Below are 18,177 nucleotides of genomic sequence, written 5' to 3'. Positions count from 1 at the left end.
AAGCTTTGTTAACGAGATATTAACGAAAAACCCCGACCAATCGTAGCGTGTAGCCAACGCTACCGCGGGATCTCGGCCGGCAGACTGGCACTCTGATTGGTCGGGGTTTTTCTTTAATATCTCGTTAACAAAGCCTCGGATAACATTTTTGCTAAGGAAAAACGTATTTCAAATCATCTCAGCTAGAATAGCACAGAAAGCCGCAAATTGGCGAGGACTAAAGCATATGCACATTACTAGAGTATAAAAATGGCTATAAATTGGGAAGATGGTTAAATCGGGTACATATTTATATGAACTGTTTCATTCTTTTTGTGTCCTTTTGTCCATCCTTGAAGTGGTGAATTATAAAATAATAAGTGGTCATTTCTGTTAGAGTAGTATCACTCAAGTCCTTATAGAATTATAAGGTAACCTTTAATATTTGTAACATTTTTCCAATGTATCCTTGAAAAATGTTTACCCCGCAAATGTTTACAAGTAATTATGCGATATGAAACACAGTAGCAGTAATAATATTCCAGTGATACTGGCAACGAAGCAATTCCGTAGTGCTTACTGTAATAACAACCCTAAGTTTTATCGAACAGTAGTATGCTTCATTTAAGTTGAAATAAGACAACAAACAACAGCCTTGTGCCAACAGTATTTATTTATCGTATGCTAACACTTTTTCTCATGAAAAAATAATTTTTACGCGACGGAATACATTATGCTTTATACAAAAATAGAACCTACGGTAATTTAATTTGATCCTTCCCTTCTATCAGTCGGAAGCTACAACAATCGTTTATTAAAATTTTTTACATCGGTCGACATTAAACTTTGCTTACGTTTTCCCTTTTAAGTTATATGCTATTTTTAACGTATGCGCGCTTCTAAATGCTCTTCGAGGACTTATTAGCATAAATAAAATACGTTGACTATGTTTCTCTTGTATTCGCTATACTCTTGTTAGGATCCTTCAGAAATGAAAAAAAAAGAGGATGAGAATCCAAACGAAACAGGAAGAAAGAGGAATATTGTATATTTGACAGCATTCGTTGCTATTTCTTTTAAGACAGGAAAAGTTTCTCGTTCCCTTTCACAAACGCTTATCAATTGTTGAATATCATAGGTAGTTACAATAACCTGTAATTATACGTATAGTCTCACTACTGCTGGTAGTTCTTATAGGATAACGTTGTATACAAAGATAACTTTTTTTTTCATCATTAATAGGAAATAAACATTTTTAAATGTTACAACAGTTGCTTCATGTTACAGGCGACTTAAAGTAATAATTAATATCTTTATTAGATAACGAATGTATTTATATAGCATTTCTAATGCTCAACGATAGTCGACGCTTTTGTTAATACACAATTAGTATACACAACTAACCGTACGTGAATCATCAAAATTGAATCCAAAATAGTATTCCTGAATGGAAAGACTTACATTCTGCGTTATCATTATACCGTATCATTTCCAGTACTCAGTTCTGGCCTATTTGAAAAAGTAACCTCAGATATCGTATAAATATCGGGAACGTTGATTTACGGTGGTCTTCGAAACTTGTCTTGTAGTGCGATATGATAATTCATAACCTAAAACTACCACGATTGTTTAACCCTTAACACTAGAACCACCAAGCAAATCCAAATGACCTATAACGACGATTAAAATGTAATAACTAAACTGCGGATTTTTGTGCAAAATAACATTTTATAAAGTGATTCATAAAGACAAGAATAAAATGAGGAAATCCTTCCTTCTCTTAAATATCTTATTGGATTAAAAATGAAATAGAAACCCCGTTGCATCTGATGAAAGTTTTGTCTTTTACTGTATTTCACAGAGCCCCATAAGCTATGAATGCATAAAATCCGCAGTCTAGTTATAACAATATATTTTCTCAGCACTTTTACAACGTTCAAGAAATCAGTTGATTTATAAATTTTCCAAAATTTGTCATGTTTATCGACCGATTCGAGTTGGATGTACATTTATTGTCGGTAGTTCTAGCGTCAACTATCTGCAGACCATTCGTCACGGAGACGATTCTGAATTTTCATTTCACTATCGAACTCTAGCGGAGAATTTTAGACGCTCCAGCGTTTGAGTACACTACCTCTCGCAAGTATTAGAACACATGGTCCGTGTGTAGAAAATGTAATGTTTCGAAAAAATTATATACTTTCCATTCAGCTTTAATAACCTCTAACCAATATTTATGTTAGACTTTCAGCAATTAGGTAATGCTTTCTAACATTAACTGGCATATTCGATAAATGTCCTAACAATTATGAGTGGAAGAGTACCTTGAATTGACAGTAAGTAGCACACTATTTTCGCACCGATAACGAAAAAGTAACGTTCAGTTGATTATTAAAAGTATTCCAACGTAATCATTGTCGGATTATTCATCTCCGAGATCAATCGTCTAAAATTAAGGGTCGAACAAAAAATAAATGGTTCACGTGAAACAACCCAAATAGCACATGACGCCTAGTGACGCCTTGAAGACGGCTTAAAGGTGGCTTAGACCTAAAATAGCGGTAAAATGAATGTCTTCAAGGCGTAATGTGTCATCTGGGAAGTGTCTGAAAGATGTTACAAGATCTTACGGGCTACTTTGATACATAGTATATTATAACGACACGACAATTATCGTAAAGTGTCGATATAATCTGGCAATCAATTTTCAACATTCGTTTAAAGACATTTTTTCGGATTCAATTTTGTGACCAATCTTGGTTAGGTAGCTCGGCGGCCGCTTCAAGCAGTCAGGGTGTCCACTTGGTTCTTCGGAATTTCGTTGTCGATATCTTCGACTGTTTCCACGCTTCGTGATTGCGTGGTGCGATCTACTTCGCTGGATGCTGTTCCGGTCTCTACCGGTATTCTAGAGGTAACGGTGGGCAAGGTGGTCACTTCCCCATCTGCCGTGCTCTCGGTCAAAAGAATCGTCTCGTTTTGGGGTTTCACGTCGATAACACGGACGCGGATCACTATCCCGTTTTCGTCGTCACCATCTCTGAAGGTTGTCTCGTTTACAGTCACTACGTGTCCATCGATGATCTGAAAAAGAATTATATTCTTTTGTAGACATTTTATCCAGAATAGATTGGATTGGGGAGGAACTGTACGCGTTGCATGACACTCTATTGTTTTACATCTTCTATGACGCCCAATGATGCTTTGAAGAAATGCTTAGACCTAAAATAGCCGTAAAATAGGCGTCTTTAAGGCGTCATGTGATATCTGGGCAGGAATAACGCTTCAAAAATAACGTTACGTACAAAACAAAAAATGAATTACACAGAACGATCCTTTACGATCAAAATGAAAAAATAATCAAGTTCGAATCTTTAATAGTTACTGTGCTAAAAATTCTTTTGTGGTGGTAGTTTTCGTATAAAATCGATGAAATCGCCAACTTTGAGGTTCTGTATGTTTTTAAATAATTTCGAAACCAACAAAATGATGACTTAACCCCTCCCTATTTTTACATGAAGTATAACATATTTCAGTTTCAGCAAAATCCCAGACATTTATTTATAACTACACATGTTAAAATCAAACTATTTTAACAAATGAATAAACATTGTCTTAGTATTATAATGTTTAATGTAACACTTCACTTGTATTTCAAAGAAAAACATGTCCAGAGTCTATTTAATCTTAGTTTTTCAAACAAAATTCGTATAATGTGCAACAATCTAATCTGAAAGAAGGGGAATAGTGAATATTATTTTGATCGTCGCTGACAGTAACTAGAGTGACTAGACATTAAGTGTTGCTTATGATTTTAACAGTTTCGTAATTGACGTCTACGCTCGGGGATGTGTAGCAACCTGATCTGCGTTGATGTGTACACTTTGCGTTACGTAATTTATTGCACACTTTACAACAATGCATTGTGCGCATCGAAAGTTAACGAGGAGAATCATGCATGGTATTTATATTTCATACATGTCCGTTGGACGCGCCACTAATGGCACTTGAATAACTTAAAGGTAGAAAACGTTCGGTCACACGAACGCAAAAAGAGAAAACAGCGAAATATGAACAGGAATTTGACAGATTAAAAAAAAAAAAAAAAAAAAAAATAAAACGTTCAAGGTAATTGCACGACTTTTTCTTATTTCCTGCACGCGTACGTAATGCTTCTAGTCAGAGCCGTTCCTGGTGGGAAAAAACCAGAGGCGGCCGCAGACCATTTATTATATGTTAAATTTCGACTAATAAGAATAACAATCAAAATTTTTTCGATGATTCTCAAAATTTTAAACAAACAGAATTCAATCAAATTAATTTTATATGTAATCTTTGGAACACTACTCGTATACAAGAATGAGCTCTGTTTATATGTATATGTATAGCCCAAAAAAGCATATGATATCTACATAGCCATATTTATTGGATCAGATTCGTGTAGTTTATGAATCGTCGATATTATCAACTAGAACATCATTATTACCAAAACTATACGTTAGTTTTGTAGTTATATGTATAATAAACTATTTATTTTAAATAAAACCATTCTTTTTAAGGGTCTTTGCTGCATTTTATGAAAATAGAATTTAGAAAATATTCCTTTTGCATGATAACTGTTAAGAAATTATGTATATAGATTAAAACTACTTAAACATACTTTTGTACAATATGATGCTGAGATAAAAAGTAATTAAACATACTTTTATGTAGATATAAAATTAAACACAGTAGTAATTAAATAATATTAAATTAATAAGGGCGGTCATATTGTTTTTGCAGGCAGGAACGGCCCTGCTTCTAGTGATTAAATCAAATACAATGCAATTCTTAGGAATTATTTCGTAATATAGAGAAGACCTCTCGTCTTTATTTGCCCGCAAATAATTTCAATATTTTTAAGAAGTTTTTCTTTCGAATTCCATATGTTTCAAAGTCATTTTCGTTTTGTGAATTGAGAAGAAAAATATATCAAAAACGCTCAATGGTATAGGCAGACATGCTATAAAATCAATTATGTATGTAAAATTAATTTTATTATTTGTACAAAATGAAGACCAAAAGAATGGTTCAAGGGGGCAGGAGGTTATTCCATGTACAAAAATATGTGGAAAATGTGCAATAAAATGTTTTCGTAGGATGCTTCGTTGTCGAGATAATTAAATTCCAAAATCTGCAGGATTCGTGTGCGATTGAATAGGACTTGGCTAATACGTCTGTTCATCACAAGTCTTTTCCACTTTCTACCGTCACAAATACACGCGTTCTAGATTCATGTTCAAATTCGATTTTCTCGAAAACAAAGTGTCAAATAAAAAAATTTTATTGTATATTTTCGACTTATTTTTTCACGTAGAATCACAATCTACCCAGTTCTACCACCAGTTTACTTTGTAAATATGCATTTGCCTTATTCTTGTAAGAGAAAAAAAATTATGATCAACTACTCTCAAGTGTGAATCTATGTATATCTCTGAATCGGTGGAGATTTATCGAAAAAATTGACAGTAAAATTGTTTTAAACCACTGAAAAGTAATTGTACATTTTTCTTTATATCATCTACCATTAAACAAGAAGATAACCATTTCAAAATGAACCATTTGAATCACTTGTTCATGTTGTCGCAATAATTATAGATTCCTTGGAATTCTGTAGAATCTAAATTTAACGTTCTACCAATAATTGAAATTCTCATAACACTGAAAAATTAGCTGTATATCTCCGTCAATAATCGACTAAGGTTAATGTCCCTATTTCTAATCATGCAAGAGTTCTGCTATCGTAGAAATTGATTTTTATTATTTATTTATGCAACAATCGACAAAAGAACTTATTAGATATCAAATTTAAACCTCCCTTTATAATTAACATTAAATAAAAGCATTTTTAAAAACATTTTAACTTAATAATAGTGTACCTTAATATGGAGTATAAAATGTCCCTATTTCTGCTCAGCGAAAATAGAAGTGCCAAAACCAAACTTTGGCGAATAATATTAAAGATTCCGTAAGTTCTTTTAGTAACTATGTAACCTCCACGGGTAACTCAGGATCGCAACGGAACCGTTCAAATTACGTCTTCTTACGACGGACACACTTATTAAATATATTTCTATTAAAATGCTGCCATCTATTGAACAGTGAGCTGTAGCATTTTGTACGGAAATACTAAACTAATTTAGATAATTTTTTGTATGACTAATTTATTATTTAACTTTTTCAATTGAATAAAATATACATATACGCACTGAGCAGAAATCGGGACGTGATTAGAAATAGGGACATTGACCTTAGTAAGTTAGTGGATGTATACATCATTTTATGTATCGTGAATATTTCATTCTAAAACACCTAAATAAATACGGACATTTCTTCGGATTTATTTTTCTACTTTCTGTTGTTAGCGGGCGCTCGCATGCGTCGGTATGAAAGCGCCCTAATGATGTACGCTCACCCTATACAAATACGCCTGCAATGCGTAAAGAGCAAAAGATTGCGCGAGAGTGGATTACACGCAACCTTCGAATTACGAGATAAAAGATATTTTTATTTTAACTGTTTTATGATTATAAACGTGCACATGGGTTTCGACGAAAGGTTCACTATAGATTAAGGATCTTATAATGCCTTTTAAACGATAAATACCACTGTTTACTGATCTGTTTTTCGATTCTCATGAGTAAACTACGGATTTTTGTGCAAATTCAAATTTTTATAGATTGATTTATTGAACTCCAATTATGTGTGGAGGGTTTTGTATCCTTTAACTTCGATTTTGTTAAGTCGAAATTATTCGCTACATAATTCATTAAAACGTTTTTTGATACAAACAATACGTAACGAGTTATTTTAAATAGTAGTTCTTATAGAGTCACCCTGTATATTTGCTATTTATGTCACTAACTATTTGTAACAGTTACAGGAAAATAAAGATTAAACCGTTAAGGTGAAACACCTCGTATGAACGGTGTACCATACATTTTTATATCATCGGTACAACAAAAGACACTAAGGTAGCCTCTTTCTAGTGGACCCCCTGTATAAAGTTTACTGTGGGATAATGCAGGCGATGCTTGCTGAAGCATTATCTCGTTGAAAGTAAACGTCAACCGATAAAGTTAACTTATTCGCACATTTTTTCAAATTTTCTATTGTAATATTTAAATAAGTCCTCTATTTATCATTCCATCAAGAAATTATAATTCTCCAAAGTGGAACGAAGATGTGCACTCTAATATCCCTTATGCACTCTGGTACTTCCATGTTTCACTGTTAGATGTACATATATACCTACATTTTTTTTAAGTAACTTTCCGTGTAACACTTTTTCTATACTAACATTCGGCCGTCTGTTTTAAATTGTGAGTTACATTTACTTTGAAAATTCTTTACTGAAATTTCAGTCTTCGTTTTATTGACCGCAGTGATACAAAGGCGAGGGCTAAAGGCAGCTTTTGCCGAAGCCGAGGTAAGGTAGTGTGTTAGGAGCGGACGAACCAATGCTTATTTCATCATTGGGAGCCGCTGAAACGACGGAAAGTCGCGGACGAACCGATGCTTATTTCATCACCGGGAGCCGCACAGATTGGTAAGAGAATCGTGGACGAACTTGAGTTTATTTCATCAGAGGGAGCCACTAGGTTTTTTGGTTAAAGTCGTGGACGAACCGAAATTTATTTCACCACCGGGAGCCACTTCAAGAAGCGGACGAACCAATGCTTATTTCATCACCGGGAGCAGTTTTAGGTTAAAGTAATACGTTGGCTTCGTAACTTTGTAATTAAGAATACAGTACGCTTCGGGCGGTAAAAGTGTACTGTTGTGGGTTTAATTCGAGCTAGGAATTCGGATATGATTCAAGGCTTGTAAATGAATTGAATTCTACGTTTATAGAATAAGTAATGAATATATTCTAAATTAGTCATAGGACTTTACAAATGTTTGAGTTGTAAGTATCACGGAAACTAATTCCTCCCTTGATGTTTACGCACCAAGATAGAGCGCGGGGTCAAGATAAAGTAATGCCTAACAGTAAATTTATGTACTGTGTGGTTATGAATGCTTGAAGGAGATTAACTAGATCTTGTTAATACGTCTGTCGTCTATGGAAGTCAGACTCGAGATGTGATCATCGAGGATACATTGGTGGCTCTTTATATATTTGAAAATCGGTCCAAAAATCATGTATGCATCGTCTCATCGGAACTGTAATTCCTGGAAAATCTAGATCGTTGCATCAGCACAGAAGTGGCGGTCTTTATCTAAGCCTGTACATTCTATCGTCCAAGAAAGGGTCAAGGGTTAAAAAGAAAGTCATTTTTGTTATTGGCGTACGTGACAAATAATATACATATATGTATAGGGTGTATAAAAATTATATGTCACGACCATCATAACGAGATTCTACGTCTCTGGATCGATGGAGATCTGTTAAAAAATTGGACTGCAAAATTGACCTTAACCTTGGAAATCAAGGTCAAAAGATCAAATCTTTTTATTCTATTGCATCGTATAGTACTCATCGTGAGGAACAAAAGTCTCAAAGGAACCATGGGTCTTAAGTCAACTGTTCTCTTAAAAAACAATGTTAATGTTTCATTTAACTTCTAGAATGATTTTACTGCTACAATGTGTTTATATAAAAATACCAGCGTTGAATGTATGCTCAACGAAATTTTGTAGTATACTGATATGTATAATGTATGTATATAAAAGTATAATAAAATCTAATATAATGGGAAGAGTATAATAAGTTAAAGGTCAATATAAATTCCAACAAAAAGCTCGTTTATGATTTCAGTAATTATCAAAATGAGAAATTTGAAATCTGTTACTTTGACGGGTTTGGTTCTGTTAATTATTTTTACGGAACAAATACTCCATGAATAATTATATACTAATATTCTAACAAAATAAAATAATAGTTGAAGTATAAAAATATCAGTAGGATGAATAGCGACATAAGAAATGGTTCTGAATATTAAACAGTTTATAAATGCGAACAGGTAATGTGCATGTATGCACCGGGACAAAGTTTGTCATGAGGGCGCACCTACGAAGTGTATCTCGAGTTTTTTCATTAATTTTTTGTATGCGTAGGAGAAGTCACCTGGAACAATCTCTGAAAGTAGCAAGGGACACCCTTCCCTCGTTTTCGACAAATTAATTGTTAAAAATGCAAACATTTTAACGGATGACTGCGAGCTGGGTCTCTTTTAAGTAAAGTTAGAGCACCAAAAAATATGCGAGACCCCGGCGTCAAGTTACGCGAGCGGAACGCTGTACGGAATATGTTAATAATTTTTCACCTTCGGATAACACATAGGTGGTCGACCATCCCGTAAATGATTATGCATTCCTGACATGTTTTGAAATTTATTAACACCGTTCCGGAAAGTTAAAGATTTATGGTCTTTGTATGAAATCGACATTATCAAGTTTATCTTCAGATGTTGTTCCTTTATATTTTCATGATATTTCTGCTCTATTCTGGATACTCGTTCCTTAACCCAAATAGCACATGACGGCCAATGACGCCTCGAAGACTGCTTAAAAGCGCCTTAGACCTAAAATAGCCGTAAAATGGACATCTTCAAGGCGTCATGTGCTATCTGGGAAATCATTTTTGAGCAGACTCAAAATCATTTAACCCTTCAAGACCTGAATGATGTTACCGTTATTTTTTTTTACGGCGATTTTTATGCCAGATATCTGCTTGAAAACTGTTCAAATATGGTTTTTAGAAAAAATTAAAATATGATGTCTCTGATTGCTGGCACCGTTTTGTAGCATCTCAGAGGACTTCAAAGAAAACTTTAAGTTTCTTAAATTTAATATTTATTAAAAAAAAAAAATTAAAAATTAAAATCAATATTTCCTACATTTAATATTTATTATTATAAGAGATTTAATATTTCTAAACAAAGAGGACTTCTAAGTAAATTGGTTCGTAGCTGCATTTTATTGTAATATAAGTGATTTTACAAAGTACCAACAAGATATCAAGTATTAAAAGACTAATGGAAACATCCAGCGGTTGTTTTAACAAGCGAAGTTCAATATTTTCGCAAAACATTATGCGTCATTTAAGCTTTTTCATGGATGCGTCAGCACTTTTGCCTAACATATTCGCGGGACATATTTTTATTCGTTCTGTTCTACCTGCTTTGTTTATGCATTCATTTGCATCGGGAAACGGAATATTCCGCGCGCCCGTTGACTGTACCGTATCACCGAACACGGAATAATTCACAAACGTTCGAGTTAACGTTATTTTCGAATACACAGTTTCAAGATGTCGATCTCCACATAGCACATGACGCCATGAAGACGCCCATTTTACGGCTTTTTTAGGTCCAAGACGCCCTTAAGTGTTATCTGGGTCAAGATGTCTTAACCTTTGTCGAGTGTATGATTCCATTTGTTACCATTAATTTACTTAGTATTTATGTCACAGCAAAAGCGCGAAATTTAGTAAATGTTATACATTTCCCAGATAGCACATGGCACCTAGTGATGCCTTGAAGACGCCTTAAAGGCGCCTTAGACCTAAAACAGCCGTAAAATGGATGTTTTCAAGGCGTCATGTGCTATCTGGGAATTATGTATAATTAAAATAAATACTTCAGTTATATAAATTAACAGAAAATTTTCCTTCATACTGTTTTTATTTATTTTAATAGAATAACCTAAATGATTTGTACCCGTGAAATTAACAATACTTATGTAAACTGTAAAGACGCGTCCTTATTAGCCAAAATTGATAAGTTATATGATTCATATGAAGAAATGCTAGCAGAAGTGTTTATTGAAATTAATGCATTTTTGTTTCTGCATGTTTTTACTAAATCAGAAATGTAATTGTAGTGTAATCTGTAAAGAAACGTATGCATTTACTAGTAACAGTATAAACTTCGTGCCTTGTGAATAGATTTACTAACCAGATTAGTAAGTACATACATTGACTAGGAAATGTATACATTTACTGAATTAACGCTTTTATTGTAACATTTATAACTCATATTATGAGCCTGAAGATTCAATCCAGATATCACAAGATGCCTTAAAGACGCCTATTTTACGGCTTTTTTAGGTCTAAGGCATCTTTATGCCGTCTTCAAGGCGTCATTAGGCGTCATGTGCTATCTGGGAATATGGCATCGTATCGTTAGTCTTTCGCCGTTAGATGGATACATTCTCGAAAATAATATTTACGAACTGTTTAGTGAATTTTTTGATCATACTAATCAAACATAATCGTCATCCATTTGATACATGTACGAAAGTATCGAAACCCATTTGATACCTTTCAAAATCATAGCTACTCACTTTATAGTTGACCAAAATATTGATATCTCAATACGTGGAGTTACGTTTTATCGATTAAAAAAAAGAGATGTGGAAATGATTGTCGCAGGAAGAATTTGTATTGGTAATTTAATTGCAAACTGTCATGTTCGACATTAATTTTCGTATAAATCAGTATCATATAGGAAATATAAAATATCTTAAGTAGCATGAATTCCATCAACTTCCCTTTGATGTACACGAACTTTTTTCATTACTTCGATGTACTCAATCAATCGTGAAAAATGTATCACAATTTTGCGTAGTACCCGTGTATATCGATACCGTCGAAGCAACAGGAGAAACAGATAGCAATATTTTGGTGAAATATCGAATCGGTATCGTATAAAGTGTATGTTCTTCCTTTAATTTGCTAACTGAACACAAACCACACGAACCCCGCGGAGCGTGAATTTGGCTTTCAACGACCGAGGGAAGATATTACCAGGAGGATCGGATATTCAGATTGCTGACAGAGAGCAGCAGACATACGAGTCACATGTATACAAAGGATTAAACCGAGGGAAGAAAATTTGCCGTTGAGACGAACTGATTAGCCGTGAGAGCGTAGTTAAACGAGGCAGACGGAAATTATTGTAATATTCATACGCCACTCACCTTGGTGGTGGAGGTGGTGTTCGCTCCTTCAGGAATCTTGCCCCAGGACACGACACCGTCCTCGGGAATACGTGACAAAATGTCAGATACCCGTTCCCTCAGCGACGTTATGTATTCTGAAAAAAAAGGTCAGAGGTTAGAAATCAAAAATGATGGGGACAAAATACATGTGTATACACAGGGTGATTCATAAATGTGTATCAATACTTCAGCCCGGACAGTAGATAACGCCTTGAAGACGGCTTAAAGACGCCTTAGACTTAAAATAGCCGTAAAATAAGCATCTTTAGGCATTTTTTTTTATTCCCCCTCTGGGAGGGGGTTAAACTTTACTTTTCCGGACCAAAAATTATTGACTTTTTTTTATATCTTCTGGTAGTATTCGACGAGTGAAATCTAAAAATGCAAGTTTTAAGTTTAGGAATCTTGGTTCGAAAGTTATGCGTATTTAAAATTAAGTATTTTTAGTGTATTTTACAGGTTAGTTTAACGCCATATTGGTTTTAATCTAAAATTCGCCCTATCAGTTGTGTCACTGTTTGTAAGGAGATGCGCTTAACCAACTCAAAATCAGTATTTTGCTTTGAATAAGTGGTTTTTTCCCGTAAATAGACTCTAACCAACTCAGAATCAGTGTTTCGTTTTGAATAAGTGATTCTTTTTTGCAAGCACATTAGAATTATCCCGCCAAAATGGCCGCCATCACGGACATCTCCTTGCAAGCAGCGACACCACCGATTGGACGAATTTGGATAGAAACAAATATGGCGTTAAACTATAACCTGTAATGTACGCTAAAATTACTTGGTTTTACATACGTATAACTTTTGAACCGGTGGATTCGTAAACATAAAACTTGCATTGTTAGATTCCATTCGTTGAATACTACCAGAAGATAAAAAAAAAAGACAATTTTTGGTCCGGCAGAGTAAAGTTCAGCCCTTCAGGAGTTAAGTCTACAGACTGATATAAGTAAAAAATGTCATATGAACATGTGTACTATATACCTTAGTTTTCGAGTTATGAATAATTAATCCTTATGTCAATAACCAATTTTACCTACGTTGTTCAATAGCGAAGGTAGTGGTGATTCATCTTTTTATGATTATACTCGTGAGTTGCAGCCCCAAAAAATGGCAAGAGATGTTTTAGGTACACAGGGTATAACAAAAATGTTGGAGGACCCGGAAATGGGAGACTCACGACGTGATTTGAAACAGGTTTTTCCATAGCAAAAATGTTATCCGAGGCTTTCTTAACGAGATGTTAATGAAAAACCCCGACCAATCAAAGCGCAATATAATATATATATTATTATATGATTATAATTATTATTTTTATTTTTGTAATATCATTTTCAGTTTTTCTCAGTTTATTCCGGTCATTGCCGATATCGGTCGAAAATGGTCGAAAATACGATCGACTCCTGAATCGAGATTCTCGAGTGTCTCATTATTCAGATATCTCATGTGTACCCGGGTAAAAGTAATAGCCCTCGTTGAAAGTGAATTGTGCTCGTCAAAGGGACACACGCGACTACCATTAATCATCGTATGAGAAACAAACGAGCACAGTCGTAACGTATTGTTTTTTTCCGAGTGTGTCTGGAATCATAGGCGGATCAGCGATATAAATTGTAATCGAACTTGTACTGTTAGCTTAATCGGAGAGTTTCTTGAACACGAACAGAGGGCGAAATATTGAGAAAGCCTCGCGGCGATATGTATGCATCGACCCGTACGGCTAAGAAGGCCAGCTTGCAAGGGAAAGCGACAGGGATGAAAATAGAAGCTGTAATTACTTCTATACCATTGTCAGCGAAAGTTACGATCAACCGCTTTATTAGCCGCGTAACCATAATGGCTTAATAATGTCTCGCAACAACCTGATTTTTCTATGCCATTCCCGAGGATGTTCTATGTTCCCTAATATTATCATAGTAAATAATACAAACGCTGACAACGTTCTGCTTTCCGTAGTCTTTACACAGCATGAACTACATGTAGCTTGCACGTGAAATTATACGTACGTTCGACAGTTGAATCTAGTATACATATACTTATATGTGTACATACTTCTAGTCAGTTCTTCGTGTCTACGACCTGTCGTTATGTATGAAGCTATAACGCTATCAACAGGGCCGTTCCTGGGTTGTTGGCCGGCCGGATGCAAAAACAGTATCGCAGCCCTTATTAATTTACTATTATTCAATTAAGAATTTGATATGCAGTGTTTGTATATATAATACAATATTCATTTTAAATAAATCATTCATTTTTCAAAGATTTTTGTTTCATTTTATGAAAATCAAAATTAGAAAATATTTTCTATTGTCATAAAGTAATTTTTATTATTTTCATAACATAAAAGAAAGATCCTTGAAAAATGAATGGTTTTTGTTTCAAATGAATATTTTATTCCACAGACCCCCTAAAGCGTCTTTAAGCCGTCTTGAAGGCGTCATGGGCTATCTGGGAAGCGTCATCAATGTATGAATACTTCTCTCATCGACTGTACATAACAACAACACATTATTTTCCTCGATAGGGGAAGTGGCGAATGAAAGGAAAACGTTACCTCGTTTCTCGGATGTTCTGAAACGGGTAGATTAGACACCCAGCCAACATTGTAAATAGAACGACATACCACAGTTGATCATTTGTAACTCGGCGATGTAATAATAATTTATGCGTAAATTTAGGCCATGAATGCGTGATAGCCAGTGTCGATAAATTCCGCATATTTTATTACGTTTACAATACGAACCCGCGCCAGCCACGGTGGGACAAAATAGACGACTATATCGGCTGATTATTGCTACGCGGAATCTCAATGAGGGTACGTCTGGACAGCCTATTCGTTCGACGACGTCCTCGTTTGCATAGAAAAATTTACAAATTCGCGATAAGGTCGTTAAATTTTCACCTGCCCCCTCCTCCATCAATCATTCGAATAGATACAGAACTATGAGCCGTGCGCGCATCGTAATATACATGTAAATATACAGTGGGTCAAAAAAGTACTCGTACACCCTTTAAAACAGAACAACTCTTTCAAAATTGGACCAAGCGATTTGAGTATCTTTGTGAAGTTAGAAGGATTAGTTTACTAAATGATGTGTTAATAACATTTTGAGAAATTTTCGACCTTTCAGTATGTCGAAGAAAATAGCAAATGTTGTTCTTTACAACTTTTTTGTTTGAGACGGTTATGAAAATTTAATAAATACATTTCGAGGACTTATATCAGTTACATACAAGCTGCAACTTTTATTGAAATCGGTTAATATAGAAACGAGTAACAGGCATCGGAAGATGTAAGAATCTTTAGATATACTATTTCGATGAAATTTTCAGCATACATATAACTAACATAAATCTAAGCAACGTATTTGTTAAATTTTCATTACAATTTCAGATAAAAAAGTCGTAAAAATCGACCTTTACTATTTTCTTCGCGATTCCAACCAATTGCAAGTTTTTCAACATTTTGTTAACGCATCATTTAGTACACTAATCCTTCTAACTTCATAAAGAAAGTCAAGTCACGTGGTCTAATTTTGAAAGAATTGTTCGATTTTAAAAAGTGTACGAATCCTTTTTTGACTCGCTGTACACTGTGTCCGGCTCGAGTCGAACGGTAGAACGATTGTTAACCTGGCTTATCGATACACCAGTTACTGTTGATTGTTGGAACTGTGGATGTTTACGCGAGTTCGCACGTTAAAACACTTATTTATAACAGTGAAAATTAGCAGTTTATATTTTGTATTAATTTTGACTAAAACATGAAAATTATTGTTGGGAGAAATTGGAACACGAAAATCCGTAACCGAATTTTTAATGTGTAAATTTCCGATTAAAATTATAGTGCTTTTATGTATCCGATAATTCAATATTTTCCAAATGAATATTACTTTTATTCAAGATATTTATATGTTTTATTACTTATTTCTGTATTTGTCAGTAAGAATGTAAGGTTTTTCAGGTTTTACAGTATACTATTGCATACATTGAATTTCTATTCTTGATAGTTTTTTTTTTTTTTTTTTAGGGATATGGTTCGTAATGGACGGTCAACCCTATATAAATTACGCAACCTAATCCGACGTAATCCTATAAGCTGTGGCACAGTTAGCTTTAAACAAAGTTGTTAAGCAAACCAAAATAGGATTTCCTGTACGTCTTCGATCGATGGACTGTTTTTAAGCGAACGTTCCCATTCAGAAAGCCGTTCTAAAACTCGAACACATCGATACGAGGTAATCAAAGTACGGTAAAACTCCTACTATCCGTATTAGGGACGGATAACTTGGACTATAAACATGTTTGAAGGAAAAAAAATGATAATCATTATTCAATATTTCTAGTAGCACGGTATAAAATTTCACAATAATCGAGAGTCTGTAAAACGCATCGTTCTGTTTAACATTTTAATTTTGTGTCGTGTTTGTTCTTCCCTTTTCTTCCTACGAATAATTACTATAGAAAGATGTTTCAGTAAAATAAGAACAATAACGAATTCGGACATCGAAAATTTGGCGACGCTTTGTACGATTACAACGATTTTATTTAAATTTGATATTTATCCTTGCTTTAACGAGCCGTGATTCAGAGTTCGCGATGTTATGGTAATATCCTGGATAATCGATTTCATGTTACTTCAGGACCCCCTACCTGTGACCGCGATTTCACTTTTCTGCCGGCTACGGACAGCCGTAAGGCCGATGACGCTTTATCGCGGTGCGGTGACCACGTAATCGAGGAGAACCACTGGCCCGATTCGAGATATCCTTAAGAAATTTTCAAACGCACCGATAAAACTGCGTATCACAATGACGCTTGCGAGCTATTACACGTCTCTACTGACCACTATCGTGAAACATAATTATCAAAGCGTGGCTATTGTTCCTTCTTATTTGTAGTACTTTTGTATTACTGAAACACCGTTTCACAATGGTTATAATTTATTCCAACTGAAATATATCGAGCAAAAGTTTTTATGGGTTTTACTGTAAAAGAATGGGCTAATAATAATTTGAATAACACTTTGATAATAATTTAATGAACCATATAATGATTCTTGGATAACACCTGTATTATTCAATACAAATGTTTGTTCGAATAAACAAATTTTGGGAATGTTATAATTATTGAATTTATATAATTTAATTATTTTTAGTTTACCACAGAGTGGAAATTAACGTAACAGCTTCTTTCCAAACAGATCGCAATTTTTGTTACGGTGTTTGCAACGATTATTCTTTTTAAATATACAATAATCTTATTGTAAAGGGCTAATGAGACTGAGAGGATGAAGCAGGACAGGTGGTACAACCGAACAAATCACTCTATATGTAGAAATAAGTCGAAAATGTAGAATAAAACTGTTTACGTATAATGCTTAATTTTCCAAACAATCGAAACCCTAAATCTGCTGGAACCGCGTGCAATTGAATAGGACTCAGATGACGCGTCTGTTCATTACATTCCGTTTCTACTTACTGTCATCCCGAACACATACTGAATCTTCTAATTCGACTATCTCCAAAACGAAGCACTGTACGAAATCCTTCTATTCTTAGTTTTAGTGTTAAACAAATTTGTAAATAATTATTGTAAAATGTGTAACTTTAATTTTTTGCAACCCACACACGCGGTATAAATTACGTATAGATGCCTGATGGGGAGTGTTATGGGTGAAAAACAGGGGACCAACCCCCCCCAACAAAAAAATTCTAGTTACGCCCATGTTAAGGAGTCCCTTTAACACTAAAACTACCAAGTAAGTCAAAATGACTTGTCAATACACTCTTACAACGACGATTAAAATGTTATGACAATACATTTTCTCAGATCTTTTGAACCTTTCATTACGATATAAAAGTGAAGAAATTAGTAAATTTCTAAATTTTCGAAAGTTTTTCACGTCTATCCACCGATCGAAGCAATTATGCGTTATCGTCGGTAGTTCTACCGTTAAATGCAATATTTAAATGCATTTAAAACGTTTTTTGATACAAATCAATAGGTAACGAGTTATTTTCGATAATAGTTCTTATTAATTCACCCTGTATATTAATACTCGGCACCACTCTGGTGGATACACAATTGCAAAGAACGCAGTATAATGTGTGTCAGGTTATACACATATAACGTGTGCGGAAATCAATTTGAAGAACCAGTTCCATTAATCGAAACGAATGGATCTGACTACCAAATCGACCCCCCCCCC

The 18,177-nt window shown here is 34.5% G+C and overlaps 1 protein-coding gene across 1 annotated transcript in view; it reads right to left on the bottom strand.

Annotated features, from left to right (window-relative positions):
- Positions 1-2,056: 2,056 nt before the first annotated feature.
- Positions 2,057-18,177, bottom strand: part of LOC107191367 (icarapin-like) — an 80,921-nt gene continuing 64,800 nt past the window's right edge. Inside the window, exons 3-4 of the mRNA XM_015580397.1 lie at positions 11,944-12,059; positions 2,057-3,063 (exon numbers count right to left, since the gene is read on the bottom strand). Coding sequence (XP_015435883.1) covers positions 2,761-3,063; positions 11,944-12,059 — 419 coding nt within the window. The 3' untranslated portion in view covers positions 2,057-2,760. The remainder of the gene's footprint in view (positions 3,064-11,943; positions 12,060-18,177) is intronic.

The sequence above is a fragment of the Dufourea novaeangliae genome, unplaced genomic scaffold, assembly GCF_001272555.1.
Source record: "Dufourea novaeangliae isolate 0120121106 unplaced genomic scaffold, ASM127255v1 scaffold11, whole genome shotgun sequence".
Taxonomy (NCBI): domain Eukaryota; kingdom Metazoa; phylum Arthropoda; class Insecta; order Hymenoptera; family Halictidae; genus Dufourea; species Dufourea novaeangliae.
This window is presented reverse-complemented; position numbering and strand designations above follow the sequence as displayed.